The sequence below is a fragment of the Tamandua tetradactyla genome, chromosome X (assembly GCF_023851605.1).
Source record: "Tamandua tetradactyla isolate mTamTet1 chromosome X, mTamTet1.pri, whole genome shotgun sequence".
In the NCBI taxonomy this organism is placed as follows: domain Eukaryota; kingdom Metazoa; phylum Chordata; class Mammalia; order Pilosa; family Myrmecophagidae; genus Tamandua; species Tamandua tetradactyla.
In genome coordinates this window covers 167,339,670-167,362,189 of record NC_135353.1, presented here as the reverse complement: position 1 = coordinate 167,362,189, position 22,520 = coordinate 167,339,670, and the positions used below count along the sequence as shown (strand labels likewise).

The 22,520-nt window shown below is 38.7% G+C and overlaps 1 protein-coding gene across 1 annotated transcript in view; it reads right to left on the bottom strand.

The window, feature by feature from the left end:
• Nucleotides 1-526: 526 nt before the first annotated feature.
• ANOS1 (anosmin 1) overlaps nt 527-22,520 on the bottom strand; it is a 170,708-nt gene continuing 148,714 nt past the window's right edge. The window contains exons 8-14 of the mRNA XM_077146445.1: nt 22,135-22,279; nt 15,970-16,116; nt 9,754-9,848; nt 7,216-7,387; nt 6,173-6,393; nt 4,964-5,105; nt 527-3,732 (exon numbers count right to left, since the gene is read on the bottom strand). Of these exons, the coding sequence (XP_077002560.1) occupies nt 3,674-3,732; nt 4,964-5,105; nt 6,173-6,393; nt 7,216-7,387; nt 9,754-9,848; nt 15,970-16,116; nt 22,135-22,279 (981 nt within the window). The 3' untranslated portion in view covers nt 527-3,673. The remainder of the gene's footprint in view (nt 3,733-4,963; nt 5,106-6,172; nt 6,394-7,215; nt 7,388-9,753; nt 9,849-15,969; nt 16,117-22,134; nt 22,280-22,520) is intronic.

The following is a 22,520-nucleotide window of genomic DNA, read 5'->3' as shown; positions in this document are numbered from 1 at the left end:
AATTCTGTTATCTGCACACTACAATATAATTCAGTACAGGAAAAAAAATAATTTTACATAGAGACCTCTGTTAATCACTCTGTAAATTGTATAAGCTGCTAAGGACTCAGCAGAGGGAAGAGAGTTATGAGAGCCCAGCTGCACTTGGTTATGAGGCTGACCATGCAGAACCCGGCAGGGGCCCACATCTTTAAAGATTCATGTAGACGTTAAAGCGAATGTTCAAGTACATGCACTGGCTAGGCGGCCTCCGCGTCTGCTCACGATAGGAAAGTTTGTATACCAAGACTTAGAGTTATTTGGTCATGGGAATGAGTCAACTTGAGGAAATCCGTGGCACACCAAGAAAGAAAGGGCATTACGTAATTCAGGATCACGAATGACATTTCCTGACACATTGGACACACTGTACTTGCATTATGTAGACACAAGTCAAAAGTGAGTCTTTTAATTGGGTTTGACACAGACATGCAGGAGACAACTGAGGACCTGGGTTTCAATATAGTACTTTTGGGCCAATCGCAGGCAATTTATATGGTCTCTCAGTCCAAGGAGAGTCCCATCCATCAGTGAAGGTCAAGTTATGGCAATGATTCTCAGCCAGAGGGGACTGTGCCCCTTGGGGACATTTGGAAATGTCTGGAAACATGTTTGGTTGTCACGGGGGGCTGGGGGGCACTCCTGGTATCTGGTGGGTGGAGCAGGGAGGCTGCTGGGGGGCCCCCCAATGAATGCCCCCCCAATGTCACCAGTGCAGAGGTGAGAGGACCTGCTCTACAGAGGCAGTTAGGTTCTCTAGATTTGAATATATTTTTAAACTTTGAACTTTGTTTAATAAACATTTCAAAAAATACTCTGTCATAAACCATAGCCTCCCTTATAAGTCATATTAAAGCACTTAATGACTTCAGAGGGTGTATGCCCATCTGTAAGAATCATTTTTTAGTGTTCCAGTTAAAAAAAGACAGTAACACAGATAAATTTATCATTAAGGAGTAAAGGTTATAAATGAAAACCGTGCATTGAATTTTAATGTATTAATGTATTTCGAGTTAAACATCTGTGTATGATGACAATATTTTGATGAATTTACTATACTTAACCTGTCAATACAATTACTTTTCCTCATATTAGAGAAATGCATTTGATTTCAATAAAGCATTCCAGAATTAGACACCAAACCATTTTTTTTTTAAAAAACATAGATTTTGTTACATTAGGGCACTCACATTTTTAAAAATCAAGAAATAATTATATTTCTATGTATTTGAATATTATTGGAGATTATTAAAATTCATAGACACTAATGCTTCTTTGTGTCTTCATTACTAACACTTTTCTTCGAATAACACCAGTAAAATTAAAGTGACCGAAATATTATAGCAAAATTAGATGTCCATAGAGCTGCATTAATTTTATTAAGGAAAGTATAAGCTTCAGGAACTTTATCTAAACTAAAATATATTTTCTCAACGTCTATTATCCAGACAAAGGAAACACAATTAAATTTTATATAACTTAATAATATTTTATACCTATCTAAATGCTTCTGCCATTTTTACTCTATAGTAGTACTGAAATTTGATGGCGTAAATACTTGGATTTGGTTGTGACAATTTAATTTAAAAAGTAAGTTTCAATTTTTTAAATTTTAAAAACTTGAAATCCCAATGCAGGTAGTGGCGTTAGATGATTGCTGAAGCTTAGGGTGGGCTTAAATGAAGGATGTCTCCTGTTCTTGCCATTCAAATTATGTAATTCTTGGAATGGGTGAATTTCATAACCTACTGTGATAAATCCATCCCTGCACACTACAGGAGTTGCAGAAAACACTCAGAACCAATATGAACGTCGTTCTGAGGTTGTGATTTTATATTACTGTACAAACCTGCAAAACATTTGCCTTTTTAGCGTTTTAATATTCAGGAAACAGTTTTTTTTAAATATCTATCATCAGGTATTCATGTTGTTTCCTTAGGATACGCATTTACTTATTAATAAAGACAGTTCCCCTCCAGTTTATATTGTGTTGTCCTCCAGACCTAGGAGGACAAGCCTCATGAAGTCACCGGGCCGTGAGCTGTCTAGTGCATGCAGCAGACAACAGGGAAGCAGCGTGCATGCGGCACATTCTCCAGGGCATTGGGGGAGACGAGGACAACGTCCTACCATCAAAACCAAAACAATAATTAATAGTATTGATTCTTCCAGTGTACTTGGATAATGAAATGAGGAAGGCTTTCAGCTTTTAAAATGCTTAATTTTGATAAATTGCTCTTCTGTCATGGAATCAGTATCGACAGGGAAACTCTATTATCCTTTTGACCGTAACAAGAACTATATCTTTATCCACTAATGCTGAGCAGTGAGAACAATTTATTTGGTGATTTGGAACCAAGGTATATGCATGTCTATTGTGTGGACACACAGACACACACGTTTATAGTGTGTAGCCACATACAACTATGCTTATCTCAAACCAAGTATGTCACTCCAAAATATACTGCAACACTATATACTGATAACATGTTTTGCTTTGAATTAATGCTATAAGGAAGGAGGTGGAAACATGAAAAGCTTCCCAAACAAGAGGACACAGTAGACTTGAAAGAAAAAAAGGTTAAAGGCAAATAACTGTCCTTTCGTATCAAAGTCCTTTCTTTTACATTATTGAGAATACTCTAGTATACTTATAAGCTTACTTTGATTAAGAAATGGTAACTCCCTGTAAAGATTTGAAAAATGTTAAATAGTTTGGATAATCTCACTTTAAAGCAAGAGGTTTTGTGAATTTTCAAATGTGAGGGCTCTAAAACAAAGCGTAAGAACTACTGTTTTCTCCTTTCAGATAAATAAGGAAAAACATAAATAAGACAACATATAAGAAAAATCTCTCATATTATAGGATGAACTATAAAAACATATCCCAGAAAAGAATTCTAATTTCCCCTAGGTGAAGTCTGGTTAGCAGCATAATTAATTGAATACTTGCCTACCATTTTTTAGCGCCTTTCATAAATTCCAATTTAGAAAAGCGAATTTTCCTTTCTATTTATATGAAAAGAAGCTGAGGCTGTTTAATGGGTGTGCACTGTTAGATATAAAATAGGTGGTATTTTTCAGGTTAAAAATTTTCAGTTAAAAATCATACATGCTAAAATCATCTTATAAAATTTTTTAACATAATGGACACTAAAAGCTGAATGGTCTTAGGAGGTTTTGCAAATTATATCAATAATTTAAAACACATATTTTGTTGACTAAATTTATGCTTAGTTCACAAATGAACCGGGTATTTCTTACAGTAATTTCTTTTGAGAATTTGCCCCTCCAAATTCAACAAAATCTCAGTTCTGCAATAATAATCCAGTAGAGATTAGCAAAACCATAGTAGAATTCTTCAGAATCAATACAGCAAGCAAAATTTACAGTTAGCTAGCCCTATTCTCCATTTTATCCATCCTCATAGGGAACTGGTTTCCATCCTCATTCGTTGAATATTTATCACTTATTTCCAGATACATCTGAGATTAACCAAAGTACTTACTGAGTTAGAGTTCTAGGGGAGCGTATGGTCCTCTGAGGAATACCTACTGCTTCTCTGGGTACGCCTGTCTAGCTGTGGCAATTCAACAAGCTTACATTCATTGTCTTCAAAACCTTTTCAAGCAGTTTAGTATCTCTCTGCTGAAGGCTTGAAATGATGTGGATGATGATGCTTAAGATGGGGTCCTAAGAAGAGACAAGATATACGTATGAGTCCTATCACTTTACACTGACCAAACGGGAGGAATACATTTACTCGAAGTGAGAGCATCAGAACAAGGCCAACAGTCCCGCTCCCATCCATGTCGTCCCCGTCGTGAATCTGAGGGCACACACATGCTCATTCATCCTCTCTCCTCCCACGGACTCATTCCTTCCCTCCCTAAAACCGTAAATAACATGATGGAGAAGACGAACTCCTTTGCCAAAGTTTACAAGTTATTTAAGCAAACAATTTAAGCAAAAAAAAACATTTTTTTCATAGAAATTCACCATAAAATAAATTTAGTGAAAACTCTTCAGTGTAAGAACGGACGAGCTATGTGTGCATGACTCTCACAGACGACGTTCCGAGAGAGCAGCCGGACGCGCGTGACTCGGGGCGCACAGCTCCGTACCACAGAAGCAAAATGAACCTAGGCTGGAAGAAGCCAGGAGAGTGCCTAGCCCCTGGGGGCAGGGGGGCTACTGGAAGGGGGCATGCGGGGGCTGCTGGAAGCTGATAAGTCTGTTGAACTTCTTCTATTTAAATACCTTTATTAAACAGATGCCCATGGAGAAGGAAAGCAATCCATGCAACCCTTACAAACACAGGGGATACCAACTTGTCCTATAGGACTTTTACTTTCCTTCAAACTATAAGCATACAAAGTTACTGGGCAAATTTGATCAATCATTTTTTAAAAGCTGGAGGCAAAACTAGGATGACTTTTGCATTTCCTTACTAAGAAACACAATTTTAAATGCTAATTTTTAAATTAGAACTACAATAATAAATGAAAGAATTTAAAACTCAGCAAAAAGCTACTAGTTTTGAAACAGTAGGTGATTTTCAAAAGTTTCTGCTTGATTTAGCAGTAAATTGGGTAGATCTATGTGGACTGCAGTGTGAAGAAAATTAATATATCACAGTGAATTATATGCAATAAGAAAATAAGCTCCTTAGCAAGTATTATTCCCCTATCATGTCTTGTTTAAAATCTTAGCCTTGTCTTTCTAATTTCCGATTGATATGAGACTACATAAAATTTTTTCCACATGTGTTTATGATTTAAAAGACAAGTGAAAAGCAAGCATTATTTAAAAATAAATGAAATGAAGAAAGGAAGAAAAAGAAAAAAAGGGAGGGAGGGAGGGTGTGAGGCAAGGAAAAAAAAAAGCAATTGGTAGGACAGGCCCTCCCTGCTCGGGCACTCACTGTGAGCGGAAGACGGCGGCGGGTCCGGTGTCCGGAAGGTTCTGACCGTGGCCGGCCCTTCCCCACCCGTGGTCAGCACTTGCACTTCCAGTCGGTAAAGGGTAGAAGGCCGCAGGTTGGGTACAGTTAGGACATAATGATCCTAAAGAAGTGACATAAAACAAGATGCATGTCAATCACCTTTTAAAAGTATAGCAGGAAAGAAACATATTTTGATGACATTTTATTCCCCACAGGAGAATCTGGTACAAATGCATGTTAGAGTGCTTTTCGAAACCACATCTTGAGGGGAATCTCTCTCCTATTTGCTGGAGTTCTCTAATGTACAGTTTCTTAGCACCTACCTAGCTGTCTGGCAGCCTGAGATGGTTGGCAGAGTTAAAATTTGCCAAGATGCCAGTTCTCAGGGCTTACTCTGGGACTTCATTTTTTTATTCTTTAGCGTAAGACTTTCCCATGGTTTAAAGTTTTTAGCTGCACATCTTGTGATGTGAATTCTTGATAATCTGAATTTTACTGAATGAGCCAACTGCTTTTCTTAAACCACAATATCTGTCAATGCCCAAATGAAAAATGTTTATTTTTATGCCAACACATTCTTCCTAAAACTCAGTAAAACCTACTACATTTATAGAATAATACTTTCTAAATCCATGAATTTTTTCTTCTGAATTTTTTGTTTTTCTTTTTGGATTTTAGAGCAAGAGTTGGTTATTCTAAGGGCATTTTCAGAGAGGGTAAAAGCCCACACAAGATTTTATTTTTGTCCAAGCCAAGGAATTAAGAAGCCTGAAAGACAGGCCAACTCATTAAGTGCTCTAGCCAAATTTGAAGGAAAAAAGGACAAAAACCAAGATTCTTTTAGCTTTTTTTTTTTAGGTCCAATTTAACACTTCAAACGGGGCATGTCCACTTGGACTGAAGAGATGCAGGGCTAACAAAGACAGAAGAAAGATGGCTCAATTGCCTGCATGCGAGATGGACTGGACAAGGTCTGTTGAGCAGTTGGCTCTAGTCACTGAAGTGCAGTCTGGTGATAGTTTATGCTATCTCTTAACCATTCATGGTAATACTTCTGACGTGTTGCTAATCATTGTAAAACACTCTGAGAAGGAGACCAGGTCGGAGTTAGGCTCATAAACCAGCCCATGGCACCACAGGAATACTCCTGCGTGGGGTGGTGATTTAGAGTGAGAAGGTGGCACCCACAGAAGGCAGGATCTGGGACTGCGAAATGATGCTGTTGGGTAAGCTGTTCTGCCGGCTTTCCGTGGTGAGCTCAGCCCAAGTCACTTGAAAGCCGGTCGTGGGCTGGTAGAGGTTTGCCTTGGCCATCTTCCAGGAAAAGTGGCCTGTGACATTCATATCCTGAACAGTGAATGAAGCTGAAAGGTTCTCCGGCTTGGTTAGCACTTTGGAAAGTCTATGACCTGTGGCAATGCAAAAATGGAACAGGCGGTTAGCCTCCTGGAGAAAGAGTAAAAACCAGCTCTAGACGATCTTCATTATAGGAATTTTATGCAGTCCTTCTGCAGGGAGGTAGGTGCAGAGCTGACCTCATTTCTGATGCATGGGTTCAGACCACTACCTCTTGGGCAGTGGAGAAAAAACGGTGGGTGCTGACTAAGACCCTTATGTCTGTAACTTTGTACTAAAAGCTTCCTCTTTTGCATCTGATTCTTACAGCCCTGCTTTGGGGATGGAAGAAAGAGAAGTTTAGACTCTGGCAAGACTTGGCTGTTTCTTAGAGAGCAGCAATCACTACAGGGAGATGGACGGATGGTAAAGTTCCTAGAAGTGTAGATGGAGGATAGTAGGGGGTTGCATTTAAGGAGCATGTGGACAGGAACCTGCTGCAGGAGAGGTGCTCTGGCAAGGAGAAAGGGCTGTAGGGCAAAGACGTTGGGTAAGGCGGGTTGGTGTGGAAATGGGTGAAGATAACTCACATGATTGCTTGGCAGTGCTGGGGTGAGAGATGTGAGATAGAAAAGGAATAATTGACATCAAAGTACCCAAAACACAAGTGAACTGTAAATGTTTGGCTTCATTTCTAAAAGGATATCATCAGCACAGGACAGCTTTTCAATGTTGTTCAAATGATAAAAATACATATGTTCATATGTACCCTATTTCCCAATTGGCTAATTGCATTGCAATTTAGATACGGGTTTTTATAGTTTTCAGGGTCATGTGAAATACAGTTTAAAAATGTTTTCAAAGTGCTGCTAGAAGTTCTGCAGGTCAAAACCTACCGGCTTCGCCAGAGCAACTGACATGCTTGTGGCTTTTCCCCTTGAAAGCAGAGCACGGTGGAGTGGTGAAGAGGACGGTTTCCACCCTCAGATGGCCCTTTGGCCGTATGGGCTGCACAGTCACCTTATACTTGCAGGAAAATGACAGATCTTGAAGAATTATATAATTTTCCTAGAGCAAAACAAAAGAATATGCTACCAATAATTTCAGTTGGCATAAAAAAAATTGGCAGGAGATGAAATCATATTCCAACATGGATATTTTCCGATATACACAGTGTGAGCAATATGGCTTTTATAAAAAGCACAAAGGAGACACTGTCCATGTTTTGATTAATTACGATTGTGAAATCCTCCCACAGCTGTGGGATACCTCCCTTAGAATTAAACAGTACCATCGGCGCTCGGCATCAAAGCACCAGAGTCTGACGTCGGCAGCCTGCTCTCTGCGTGGGCAGCAGTGCGGGTGGCAGCCGCGAGCTGTAAATGTGCAACTCATTTTTTTCTAATATAAGAAAAATAATTCAGGCTTCTCTGAGACCATGGCTTAGTTTATATGTAAGCACCTCTACAAAAAATTGAAGATACTCTTTTAGTAATAATTGTTTTCTTTTTGGAGTACTGCTCAAGTCCTTACCGTAGTGTTGTGATTAAGTATCAATACAAAAAACAGGCTGAACTGCAAAGGTGTCTTTGAATATGCCTTTACCCTGCAGTGAAATATAACACTTGCTGTTAGGAGTCTGTAACTATGTGTCTTTTATATTTGGCTGTTAAGGTATGTTCATCCATTTTATTTACACTTGTCAAGTCTTACTGGATGTGCACCCAATGCACGAGTGAGAATCTTTGTCTAATACCCACTGGATAAAAGACAGACCTCCTAACAGGCCACAGTGGGGCCCGTGGGAAGACACGGGACTAGAGGAAGATTTAAAACAGAGGCTCAAGTCCTCCCTGGGATCATTCAGCAAGTGGGAAAGAGGCAGGACATGGGGCCTCGTAAGGCGGCCCTTTATTTAAAAGGTGACAGGAGGACTGCAGACCCAACTGAACACTACTAGCTGAAGGAACGAAATCTAGACAACCCCAAGCCTGCTGTGTCTCCCTGGGGGTCCGAAATTTTTTTTTTCTTTAGGAACAGACTGTATTTTATATGGAAATATGTTGGTATCCAGAGTTAGCCATAAGGATTCTGCTTCACAGCTATTTGAGGAATGCTTTCATATGGTACAGGAGATATCTGCAGCAACAGGTAAATTAGCTAATGCTCCAACAGAAAATGAAAACAAATTAATTGGGTCTACAAGTCATTTAAACATGAAAACAGACAATTTTATGGCCTTTAGCAGTTGCACTTTTTTCAGGATCCTGATTGTTATTTCTACCAGATACATTATATATGTTCAGTAAATAGATGTTACCAATTTCAGCGTTTCTAAGGGTGACAGCACAGGATGGGCACTGGGTTGAAATAAGGCAGATTGCACAGAGTCCCAAGGTGTGCATCAGGAAAACAAGTTAACAATAAATCCTGCTTCTGATATTTTTTTCTACATTTCATGTAGGCTTCCCCACTTATAAAAATATCTGTTTTCATTGAAGGCTGCACGTTTGGGAAGAACTTAAGGATAAATAAAGGAAGAATTTGGTAAACATGGGTTGAGTCAAGTCAAATGCAGCATAAAGTAGTGTTTCTGCAAATCCAGTTACATACTTTTATCTCACTGTTAAAAGTTACGTGATCAGATGATTCTAAAAATATTGTACTTTTTCCTTTGGGAAATGTTCAAATGTGTAATGTTCTTAAAGATCACAAACCAAAACACTGTAAGTTCTAGGCCCTGGTTTGGATGTCTTTAAATGGTCCTGATGTATTACATATAAACTGCTGCCATCAACACCTTGTACAACAGAAGGTCCTCTTAAATTGGCTCTGTTGGTTTACCGATTCTATTACTTTGTTCTATAACTCAGGCATTAGTTATTTTGAATATTCAGAATGTTATTTTGAGTGGTATTGACAGAATTGATAGCTACAATGAGTTTAATGTTGCTTTAAAGTTGAAAATGAACATACTGGTGAGTGGCACATAGGACAGATAGCATATCTGACGGGAGGACTGGCACTAGTTAGCGATACGGCAAAGGAGAAGTGGTGGAGGATATTCAGCATCATATAGAAATCCACCAGTAAAAATAGTACCTTAGATCCTTGTGTCAAGCCAAAATTCAGAAAATAATTCAGAAGTTCTCTCCAGATAAAATGAAACAAACAGATGCCCAGATTCATCACCTGACTGACCTGTATGTCTGTTTTTGCATTTTACAGCAAAGTTCAATCTCATTGTAATGGAAGGAGTGGACAAAAGGATTGAATCTGTGTCCTTTGTTTTTACCTTTCATCTCATTATGCAATAGCTCCCTTGTGTGAATGAGTTATCCCTTTGACGTATCTGTTTTTAAAAACTGCCTAATTATGTTCAAAAGCAAAGTGATCTACAAAGTACTGAGGAGTCAATAGCCTGATCTACATACATGGGTCATGCTGGATGATTTCTCTGATCCAGTTGTTTCGTTGTGGGCACATAATTCTGGAAACCACTGCACGTGATATCGGTGGACACTGGGATCTATAATGTCAAAACACACAAGCAAAAGGAACAGGTCAAGTGTTCTTAAAACGTGGGAGAACAGGAAGGGAGAAAACAAAAGCCTAAATGTTATCAAAGACTGCTTGAGCAAAGGGGAATTTGAGGTTCTGTTTAAGTTACTGCACACATAAAATATGCACAGAACTGTGCAGCACACAGAATAGACTTTAATGTAAACCCGAGACAAGAACTAATACCACAATTATAATATTGCTTCATTAATTTAACAAAAATATCACACTGATGCACACCGTTAGTGACGTGGAAATCGGTGTGTGGGAGGCACTGGATGGGAAGTCTCCAGGTCTGCATGGTCTTCCTGTCCACCTACAAATGCTCAATAAAAAAGAACTGCCTGGGAAAGCCAAATGAGGCCTGCAGGTTTTGTACAATTCAGATTTGATTTAATCAGTAAGAATCAAGTTAGGAGAAAAAACAGTACAATGTCAAAGAACAACTGCGTTGAAAATAGAAATAAGATCATTAGTAAAGTGATAGCCAACTGACTCCAAACATATTTTGAGAATAACCTAGCCATGGTTTTAATGGTGAATAAACTCCAAGGAGAAAGGGTAATTCTTAGCAGCAGCTCTCTGAATTCCCATGTCACAAGAAGGGATAAGGAAGATAGAGAGGTTATCAAACCGATGCAAAAACCAAAAACACTGTTAACGACCTTGAAAAATTGGGCATTGGGATAGGTTCCCTGTTAAAATATGGCCGTAACAAAGTTCCCATATCCGAAGAAGTTTTCCTGCACCCTTACATGAGTGTACCGTTGTGTGTCCAAATCTTTTTTTTAACTTTCTTTCTTTTCTTTTGTATGCTGTATGGCAGGGTCACATTTCATTCTTTTTCCACATGAGTATCCCGTTCCATGCAGCACCATTGGTTGATTTTTTGCTGTTGTCGTTGGTTTCTTTGTTTGATTGGTAAGTGACTAGGCAGGGAATCGAACCCAGGTGGTGGGCGAGAATTCTACCACTGAGCTATCCTCACAGCCCCATGTCTTTTTAAAAAAATTGATACATATTATATATTCACATATCATGTAAACATCCAAAGTATACAATCAATGATTCACCACACCATCCCACAGCTGTACATTTATCATCAGAATTGACTTTTTTTGTGAAAAATAACATATTAAAAAGCAATAAATTTCAAAGCATACCACAACATTTGGCTGGAAGAACAGATTTCAGAGTTTGGAATGGGTTAGAGTTCCAGATCTTTAGGCTTTTACTACTACCTGCTCCAAGACACTGGAGAGTAAAAGAAATTTCAATATAACGATTCGGCACTCATATCCATTTTTAAACTCGACCTTCTCTGTATGACTCCCCCATCCCCTTTGATCTCGCCCCCACTTTTAGGGGTATCTGGGCTCTGCCCACGCTCACCCTCCACAGGGGAAGGGCCTTGATAGCAGCGTGTCCGCATCTTTGATCCCTGATGAAATATGACCGGGCAGGGGGAACACTGGCCCTTTCAACATTTTTGCTCCTGGGTTGGAGTAGCATATTTTCTGTATATTTCTTTACTGGGACAATAAAGTGAGAGAAAGGACAAAATGAAGACAAACAAGTCACTGAGTGTGGGAAAGGAGGAAAAGAGGTTTTGACGGCCTTTGGTCTATTAACCAGCCCGGTGTGTCCAAGGGGTGTGAAACTCAGGGCTTTGCTGGTGATGAACATCTTGTCCCAAGTGTTCCCGCCAAGTGTTTGAGGGGGTTTCACACAGGCAAAGTCTTTGATGAACTGGGGTTGATCTAGTGGGAACTTGCTCTGAGCCCTTTGGAACCAGAAAAGAAGAATGGATATAAAGCAGACACAAACAGCCTTGGGTTAAAAGAAAAATCATTTACTCAGAGTTTTTAATTCTTACAGAGCAGACATCAAGGCCTTGGGGGGCGGGGTGGGCAGGGAATCAGCCGTTCTGTGTGGGGCTGATCCGTGCACCAGAGCACTCCCCCCGTGGGGCTTTCTACTCCGGACCAGAAAGGAACTACCCAGAGGCTGCCATCCTCATGGCTCTTACCCACCCCAGGGGCAGACCGATAAAAACAAAACGCACCGATAAGAACCCGGCAGGTTGGCAGCGGTGAGGGAGGAGGGCAGGATGAAGGAAGAGGCCATTCTCAAAGCGTGGCCCCGGGTATCACTGACGAGCCCACTTTGCAGTCAGGACGTGAGGGAGGCTGGGCCGAGGCGGCGGCCCGCAGGAGGGCTTCTGAGGCCGGGGCTGCCGCGCACACCCGCCTGTGGGCACAGAGGTCCCCTCCGCTGTAGCTAATTCATTGTTTGGAATGTCACTACTGCAACCGAGGAGCTGAATTGTTAATTTCATGTCACTTTAATTCAAGTTCACATTTAAACTGCTTCAGCTTCCGGGAGCAGGTATAGGTTTTTAATCTCCTGGGGTCCATAATTCAATCCATCACAGGCCCCTCCTGGAGCTGCAAGCCAGCAATGCCACACCGCATCCTCCTCAGGCTGCCTGGCTCTGCTCCCCTCACTGTGCTTCTTTTAAAGACCCTTGCGATCACAGTGGGCTGACTCAGATATTCAAGAGTAATCTTCCCATTCTGAGGTCTGCTGATCATCATACTCAATTCCCTCTGCAACTTTAAATCTCTTTTGTCATGTAGCATAACATATCCACAACTTCTAGAGGTCAGGTCACAGGTATCTTTAGGTGACCATCATTCTATTGAACACACATCGTTTGTATGAAATACTTAGGTGCTCAGAGAGTAATAAGCACTTAACAAGTTTATATTTTATTTATCACATAAAAGCAATATAACTTTTGAAATAACATAAATGCATTATAGCAGACATAGGACAAACTAAAAAATAAATACAATTCTTGCAAGATCACCTATTAATTTTGTCCTTTTTTTTTTTTTTTGCATTGGCAGGCATCGGGAATTGAACCCGGGTCTTTCATATGTCAGGCGAGAACTCTGCCTACTGAGTCACCGAGGCCCGCCCTCCGATACATTAACTTTACATTTCTAGATTTGGTATCAAAACTCACTTTTTCAAAAACATACTTCTAGAATCACAGCATTCAGAAGTTTTAGAGGTCATTTTGCCCAGCATCTACTGACATTTATACTTAAACGTTATTCCAAGGTAGATGGAAACACTCTGTGAGCTTAAGAGGCTCCAGAGAAAGAAGCCTTATGAGACTCGGGTACAACGGCCCTTCTCCTCCCTCTTGACTACCCGTACACTGTTGCCTCCTATCTTTGGCTACTCCTGCTACATGAACAAGTAGCCACTTAAGAGTTCCCACATTTATAGGCATCATTCTGATCCTCACAACAAACCTAGGAAGTAATCTGTAACTTTCCCTTTAATTCATCATGTTAACAGAATAAAGAAGAAAAATTAATTGATCTTCTCACTAGGAGAAGAATATTTGATCAAGAGTAATACCTATTCACGATAAGGAACTTTTCAAACCAGAATAGGGAAATTTATTGATCCTATAAAGGGTGCGCTCAGAAACATTACACTAAACATCATGTCTGCTCTCAGTACTTTCCGTCAACAGAGTATGAAAGTCTTAGCCAGGATTAAGGTCTGGGATGAAGTAAAATGCCAGAGGCATATATATAATCCCCATTATTCACAGTCTTCATGATTGTTTTTCTAGAAAAATGGCAAAGAATCATCATATGGAATATTATATTATCAAGACAATGTAGCAATATTGTTGGAGTCACAGTCATTATATAAATATATTTTTATCTACTGGTGGCAAAAATTAGAAAATGAAATTGAGAAAAAAGTGTGCTATCTACCCTAAAGTAAAACAAAACACAATTACCTTAGAACAAATCATATAAGAGGTATTATACTCTCTCCACAATATATTATAAAGCATTACTGAGAGCAAAATGTAAAACCTGAATAAAGGGTTATACCATGTTCATGGATTAGAAGGCTACAAAGGTTAAGACTGTGTAGTGTTAGTATAAGGTTGAAAATGTGCCAAATGACACTACAGAAGGTCCAAAAATTAACCTGCTGATATATACGAGATTTAAGGCCAAGGTGGCACTACAGAGTTTTGGGGAAGGGACTATTTTAAAATAAATGTTGCAGGCCCATTGAGATCAATAGGGGCAAGAAAACAAAAAACAGTGACTACCCGTACACTGGTACATATGCAAAAATCAACTCTGGGCTACAGAACCTAAGATAATAAAAGGTAAAATGATTCAGTTTCTGAAAGATAACAAAATAAAGTATCTTCATGATTTCTGTATAAGCAAAGATTTCCTAGACAAAACATAGTAAGCATCAAACCTAAAGGAAACAAAAAGATGACTTGAACTTCATTAAAATTTAGAATCATTAAAGAAGTAAAAAAAGGCGAGAGTGGATCAGAGTGGGGCAAATACGCTTGCAATAAATGAAAACAACAAATGAATCATATACTCAATATACTAAAAACAAACAACTCTTACAGGGTAGACTGACTAAACAGTCGAGGTGGCACTGCAAAGGAGAGAAGTTCTAACTGCCAGTGAACTTGTAAAAAGGTGCTCAACATCTTGGGCATGAGGAAAATGCAAACCCAAATTGCAGTGAGAGATTACAACACATAGCACAGAATGGCAAAACTTAAAAGGACTGCAAATGACACATGGCAGAGAGAATGTGAGACAAAGAAGACTATTCTTGCCTGCCCATGGCAGGGAAAACTGGTACAACCACAATGGAAAAGTGTATCTTCTAAAGCTTAGCACACTTCATCTCTATGGAAGAATACATGCATACATACATCAAAGGGCATGTCCACGGGTGTTCCTGGCAGCACTGTTCTTAATACTGACTCTGGAAACAAGCCAAACTTCCACCAACAGCTTAACTGATATATAAATTGAGGCCTAATCAATCAAGAGACTAATATACTGCAATGGAAATGAGTGAATTATTGCTACATGCAACCGAATGGATGAATGTCCTAAAAATAACATTTACTGGAATATGCCAAATACAATACAAACTGTAAGATTACACTGTATACATTTTAAATGCAAATCAAAGCTTCATTTTTAGAAATCAGTATGGTAGTGGGCCAATAATGTAAGATGAATATTCTAAAAGGTAACAAAGAAATAAAAGGAATCTGTTCTAAAAATTAATGTTCACTACATCCAATCATAAAACAGAAATGCTGAAGAAACCTAAATGTTTCACTCTAATGAAATAATGATGTGTGTGTCGGTGTTTAAATATATAATGATATGTTGTTATATACTTATATAATTACAATATAGAATTCTATAAAACATGAAAATAAATGTGTGTACATATTGTATGTGCATAAACACACACATATAACATATATTCAGTTTTATCTTTAACAGTGAAAAGCAAATGTATTTTAGTTCCTTTTAGAAACTTCTAAAAGGAAACCCAATAAAATGCCTTTTCCATATAATGATAGGTATCTTTTTTTTTAATTTCCCAAACTGCCTTTATTATGAGTGTGCCTTTTTTTTAAATTAAAACCAGTTTTAAACAAAAGTTGCACCTCAAAACAGTAAATATTTTGAGTGTTTGAGTCATAAGATCAATTTCCAAGGAAAGATAGCAAGATAGACCAATATTCTAAAATCACAAAACTTAAGCACTTATTATCAACTGCAAAATGGTACATAGATTCCCAGGAATCAACATCAATTCTTTCAGACTTCAAAAACAGCAAGGCAGGGCTGTGAGGGTAGCTCGGTGGTAGAATTCTCACCTGCCATGTGGGAGACCTGGGTTCGATTTCTGGCCCATAAACTCTGCCCCCCGACCCTCCCCAGTCAACAAGTGGTGCTGCAACAACGGGATAGTCACATGGAAAAAGAATGAAATGTGACCCCATCATACAGGATATAAAAACCAAAACAAAAAAAACAACAAGTTCAAAAAAAAAAAAAGGAAGCAAATAAGTGTTTCATTCAATGACTGTTATTTCCTATCAGTACTGGGATTTGGCACGTATTCTTTCCCAAGTTCAGGTCTACCTCTGTGCTATTTAAATCAATAAACAACAATAACAAACAAGCAAAAAAGCAGTTCACACACACCTTCGGTCTTTTTCCAGTAGACTTTGACCTGCAGTTGGTTGTCCTGATAGAAAGGAGCTCCAATTTCTAGGAGCCGAGTGGGCCGTCGTTTCTGAAAAGGGGTCTGCACTGGAATCACACCTTTTCTAGTTTTCTCCAGGTGTTCTTCTACAACAAATACAAAGTACAGCAGCCTAAAGTACTTGTTAAAAAGATAACCAGAAATTCATCCCAGTGGTTTAAATTTCATTTTGTTATTATATCATATTTGGTGCCAGGGTTCAAAGTAAAATAAAACTACAGATTCTTTCATGTAATATCAATGACCCCCCGACTTCATAATATACTGGAATACCTAAAAATATACTACAAGCACCTCCTAGAATTCAAGTTGGGAGTCAAAGTATATTCACCACGCTTGAAATGTGCTCTAACTTAAGGAATAAATGGGATATCTGGGGAAAACATTTATCATTATAGAATTTTTTTTGTAGTTATGAAGGAGTTAATCAAAATAATATTAAAATACCATTTGATGAAAACAAAGACTTTCAAAGAAATGCCAGCATTACATATTAATTGTTGACTCAAGGCTCTACACAGAAATATGGTTCAACTTCATCAAATTAGTATGAAAGAAACAATGAAATATTTCTTTGGATCAGGCAAATTCAAGCTTTCATTCTTAAGTCATTTCTAATTGTGTCTCTATTTAGGGTCATTCTGCTCTAGTTGTAGTTTTCTTAGTAATTTACTGTTTTAACTTAGCTGAATCATCTCCTTCTTGAACCATGAATGAAACGAATTCCTAAAAGCAGCTGTGCTCCCTTGTACCTTTTTTTTAATCTTTAATTTTAAAAAAATTTTTTATTAATAAACCAATCAACATACAATATGAACATTCTTTTGTTTTCATCACATAATTGTATATTCATCATCATGATCATTTCTTAGAACATTTGCATCAATTCGGGAAAAGAAATAAAAAGTAAACAGAAAAAAAATTCATACATCCCATACCCCTTACCCCTCCCATTCACTGGTCACTAGCATTTCGATCTACTAAATGTATTTTGACATTTGTTCCCCCTATTTCCCTTGTACCTTTATATTTCTGATTCCTTTAGCTCAGAACACACCAGCACTAATTGTTTCTGCCAGGGGCAATCTCCCTTGTTCTTCAAAACTTCCCATAACCTCTAATAACACCTTCCTGTCTGAAAAATTAAAAAAAAAATCTTCCTCAATGTACCTGTGCTTCCCAGTTTAAAGCAGTTTTATTTTCTTTAATTTGCTGCTACAACTCAATCTTGAACTCACTGGTCAGTGAATCTTATCTTAATCTTCTTTCGATTTCCACTGCCTAGCAGTTACACTGACATGGAAGTTGCTTAATAAATATTAATTGTGTGAAACGAAACGAATAAATCTGTGAACTGATGAATAAATGAATGGCTCCACTGACATTGCCAAATATTTATCTGTGTGGCACTGGCCCCTCCCTGGGCTGCGCTCCCGGTCGCAGCAGCGGGATAAACCTCACTTTTCTGATTCCGGGTCTTGGTGTGGTTGGTGAACTTTGTCACTATTTTATATTTATACAGTCATCCTGTGACACAGTCAACTTTTTTGGTCAAGGGGCAGACAATAACTATTTCTGGCTCTGCACACCAGCCATATGTGCTCGCTCCCTGCTACCCCTGTGGGGGGAGCCTGAAAGCAGAAAAGCAGTCTGCAAATGAATGAGCAGAGCTAGGTCCTAATAAGATTTTGTTCACAAAAAGCAGGGGTTGGCCAGTTTGGCTTGCAGGCCACAGTTTGCCGACACTGAGGTGAAGGAATTAGTATACACATGCTAAAACAGAAAATATTAAGCAATGTGTCCAATTTCACACAATTCCAACAGGAGTAAAGTCGAGATTTTACCCCAGGGTTGTCTCAAGCCAAGCTTATGTCCTTCTATTCCAAGCAGCCGCCTCCTTAGAGAGTGACAACTTACAGGATTTAAAAATCAGGCTCTAGAAAATTCCCCACCCCACCCCCTCCCCCGGCCTCAAGTCTCTCCCTCACGTGGCAAACGGTTTTGGAAGCTGCATAATTAGAAATCCTGCCCTTGGGTTCAAGACTTTCCTGCTCTCTGAATTCCAAATAGGTGTGGGGGTTAGCCCAGGCTCTGCTGTTTTGATGATGTGAGGTATTACTGAAAGTTTTCCAATGAAGCTGTGTGGTTTCTCAGGTGAGAAATGGAGGGAGGGCACTCCCAGTATGGGGTGAGGCAGAATCAATGAAGGGAAGCTGGGGGAGCTAGAAGGAAACTCACATCAATTCTCTACTTTGCCTTACCCTGGCATGCCCGGGGAATCACTGACCCAGAGGATCTGAAAAAAGGCTGGGACACTTATTTTGGTCAGGTTTACATTTAGAATATTTTAATTTAAGGAGTTCAAATAAATGCTTGGGCAACTGAGACATGGACTAAGCTACTCCATGATGCACAGAGCCAAAGAAGCACAGCCTAGTAATAAGGTCAGAGCTAGGAAGGAGAAGAAGGGCTGTGGAGGAAGGAAGTCCCAGGACCCCTGCCCGAAAGCCATTTCTTGGTTGACACCACCAAGAATCCTCCTGATTAAACCCACAGCTTTTTTAAAACAACTAATTGAGGATTTCAGATTTTCACAAGCCTAGTTATGTCTCCAATTTCTTAAATCATCTGTGATATTGAGAAATCCCCAGGAGAGAACCAAGATGGAAGGGTAGAGAATGATGCTTAACCTCTACATGAATTTTGTCTTGCTACTCTCCTTTAAATCCTATATAAACTTTTATTTTTAATTATAATGTAAGAACATATTCTATATATTTAAAGATTCAATCATTGTGGCATTACTGAAATGACTCAAGAGCAGAAATACATCAACATGTTGTGTTCTAAGGGCAGATATAATGCAATTTCAAGATCTCCAAGAGTCCTGGAAGTCTGTGTCTGCTTCACAGACAGTCTCCTCTATTTTCAAGAGTAAGCCAAAATTAGATAGAAATCCTTTCTACCTATTCTGAAGAAGGAAAACATCTGATTTATGCTTTTTGAAAATCATGAGTTAAGAGAATCACATATCTATGTTAGTTTTTTCAAATGCCAAAATTCTGATTAATTTTCCAGTTTGAGAGGTTTGAAGTACTTTCTCTCCACTTTTTTTTGAGCTAGAAAAATATTCCTGTTCCACAAGGTGACAATAAAATATTCTGAATCCTGCACAAAAAAGCAAGCTATGTTTCTAGTAAAGCCAGCATTATGCATTTCTTATTTCAAGGGACCTTTTTATAAAACGGCATGACCATTCAGCCTTAGTTTGCGTAGGAATATTTCACATTAAAATAACTAGTAGCCTGCAGACTTTGAAAAATATAATTCAAAAAGTAATTTATACGATGACATTTAGTACTCTCCTTCCTATAAAATATAATTTCCCTTGTTTACACTAATAAAGCTGTAATTATTCTTTACACCTAGTTGGCTTCTGATGAAATATATGAGGCATATACTTGTGTTTATGAGATTATATATCAACACTGGGATGTAAAATCCTGACAAATATTAAGCTATAACTAGCATAATCTTTTCTAAGCCCATTTCCTTCTATAGGATTCCCTAAGACCCAACAGTAAGTGTGACCAAAGTGCTTTGCATTATTATTTCTTCTGTTATTTTTTTTTATTACTTTTCTGAAATCACTTGAGAGGAACCAGTTTATCCTTGGAATAAAGAGGTCTTTGATAGGTTAGCTATCATAAACCTTTGTCAAGTAAGACATTATTTCATTTTTAAAGATGTTAAGGAGTTTAACACTCAGAATCAGCCACCCAAAGAGGTAGTATCCTTTCTGTCAGATCTGAATATAAATTGTCTCAAAATAATTATTTGATTTAACTGCCATTCTTCTACAGTCTTCACAAGTGATTAGAAAAAATCTCTCCAGCAAAGAAAATTGATCTAGAATAATCGACCAAATAAAAAGATAATCTCTTAGAGGATTTGGTTATAACATACACATGGCTTATAAATGATAAGTAAGCTTGGTTGTAGGAAAATAAAACCAAAAACCATTCTTTCTCCTTTTCCTCAGTCCTCGCTATCACATCATATCAGTCAAATGAAACGTTTATAAAACTGGGAAGTGTGGTGAAGAGATGGTTGAATGGAGAGACATTTATGTTGAGCTGAGCTACTTTAATTCCTACTATGTTGCTAGAAGATTTGAGCAAGCTGAAGGCTTGACAAAAGCTATAGAACCTAGAGAAGAATTAAGGTGAAGGACAGAAGGCAGTAAGTGAAGACTGCCAGCTTGGAAGACTGGGTAGCTAGAAGTGACTTCAAGTGGAGATGTTGAGTGGGCAGAAACATATGACTCTGGAGTTCAGGGAGTGTCCAGGCTGGGAGGCCCAGGGGGTCTTTAGCACACGGATGATTGATCAATGCAGGTGAATGAATGAGCTCTGTGAAGAAGAGCTTACTTCTCACTGCTCCTTTCCTCCTCCCATGCCCAGCCCCCCTCCCCATGCCCTCACCCTCCCCTCGGCACTCACTCACGCACCACTGCATCTGGTGGAGGACACCGGGGCAGGGAGCCCACGATCACACACGCCACAGGACTCAACAAGGGACTGTCTCCCTTCCCCCCTGCCGTGTGTGCATGAGATACACTATTCTTTGTGCAATTATCTTGATGGGTTGATGTCCCAAATTCAACAGTAGGCATTTTTAAAGGCAGAAAGTGAATTATGTCTAGTGCTGGAAAAACACACATGTGCATATGTGTGTATATATATGCATGCATGCATGCATATGTGTGTATATAAAGTATATATTTAGCATATATATTAATATACTGCTCATGTTTATATATTATATTAATCGTGTTATATTAATTATCCCCAGTAATATATAATTACAATACATAGTAATGTTATAATAGCCATGTACATTCAGTATAAGGGATGAAATAAAAAAGAATGAAGTTACTAAAGACATAGCAATGTTTACCTGAGAACTTCATACAAAAAGCTATATTGTACCCACACTCATAAGAATGGTAGATTGCTTCAAACTCTTTCAATCTCCAAAGTGACTGTTTAGTTCTCAAAAACGTAGGAAGCTCTGTTTCTAGAACTTTTTGAAAGCATCATTTCAAAACAAGCCTGCTCATTTGGATGCAATTTTTTCCCAGGTGGTTGAAAATAATTATGAGCAGTAACTGTTTCTTACCTTTCCAAAGTTTAGGTAAGCTTTCTTTTTTATAGTCCATGGTTTACATTACATGTATTTTTGCCATATATCACCCTATTATTAGGATGCACATCTGTTCTAGTTCATGGAAGAACATTCTTATATACCTACTATTAACTACACTTACTGTCCACAACAGGACGCACTATATCATCTGGCTGTGAGTCCCATCTCTGGCTTTCCTTACGCACTCTTCCCCACTTGCCCCTGCCTGCTGCCAGGAGGAAGGCACATTCCAGCAGGCTCCACTCTTCTTCCTCAGGCTCTCTTATCTGCCCCAATTTCCTGACACCTGGCTGGAAGCTTCCACAGGCAGTTCTAACCAGTCTCCAATTTTTACAAAGCCAGAACACTGAAGTGGCTGGTTTCTTAGCTCACATGCAAGAGTCATATCAGACTCTCCTTTTGTTTTGCATAATTCATCACCGACATAGTTAAGAAAAATTGGAAATAAAGAAGACCAATACAGCAACGCTTTAGTGACTGCTCAACTAAGTGTTTGGTAGCTTTTCAAGCAGCAACTATGATCACTATGTACAGCAACAAAAAATTGAGGGTCATGTTGATAGGGAGGATAAAACAGTCATAAAACTGCACATGTTCTCTTAATAAAGCTTAATACCAAAATAATGAAAGTATTATTCATGAAAGAAGATAACTGATTAAGTTTCCATTCTGATATCAAACACTATGTGCACAATAGATTTAAAAATCATGATTAGATAGTAAAAGTACTTTATACACAGGAGCTGAAGGGACACAGTCACTTGTTTATTGGTTTGATGATTTACCATATAATGATTCCAAATGAGAAACTCCCTCTCATTTAGTCATGCCTAGATCTTATGGTGATGTGCTTTAGAGGCCAGGATTTATTTGAGAAGAATTATAAGGTCACTTACTATTATGGGCTGTTTGTGCGGACGTGAAATGAAGAGACACCTTTGCACTTTTCAGGCGTGTCTGTCCCCAGTAGGCAATGGCCTGCAACTCCACCAGGTAGCTGCTGTCTGGCTGAAGTCTCTCAAGAACCACAGAATTTTGAGACTAGGCGTGAAGAGAATATACAAGAATCCATTACAAACCTTCCACTCCTCTTGCCTTCCTTGAAAAAATTACATGACATTTCAAGGCACACCAACTTCTCTAGGTCTCCATCTGTGTATAGCTTTCTGAGATCAGAAAATTTTCTGTATCTTTAATATCTAAACACCTAGTTTTATTACTAATGAAAATAAATTTCCTAGATAGGCCAAACTGTATTTTCCTAATTATTCTCCTAATCCAG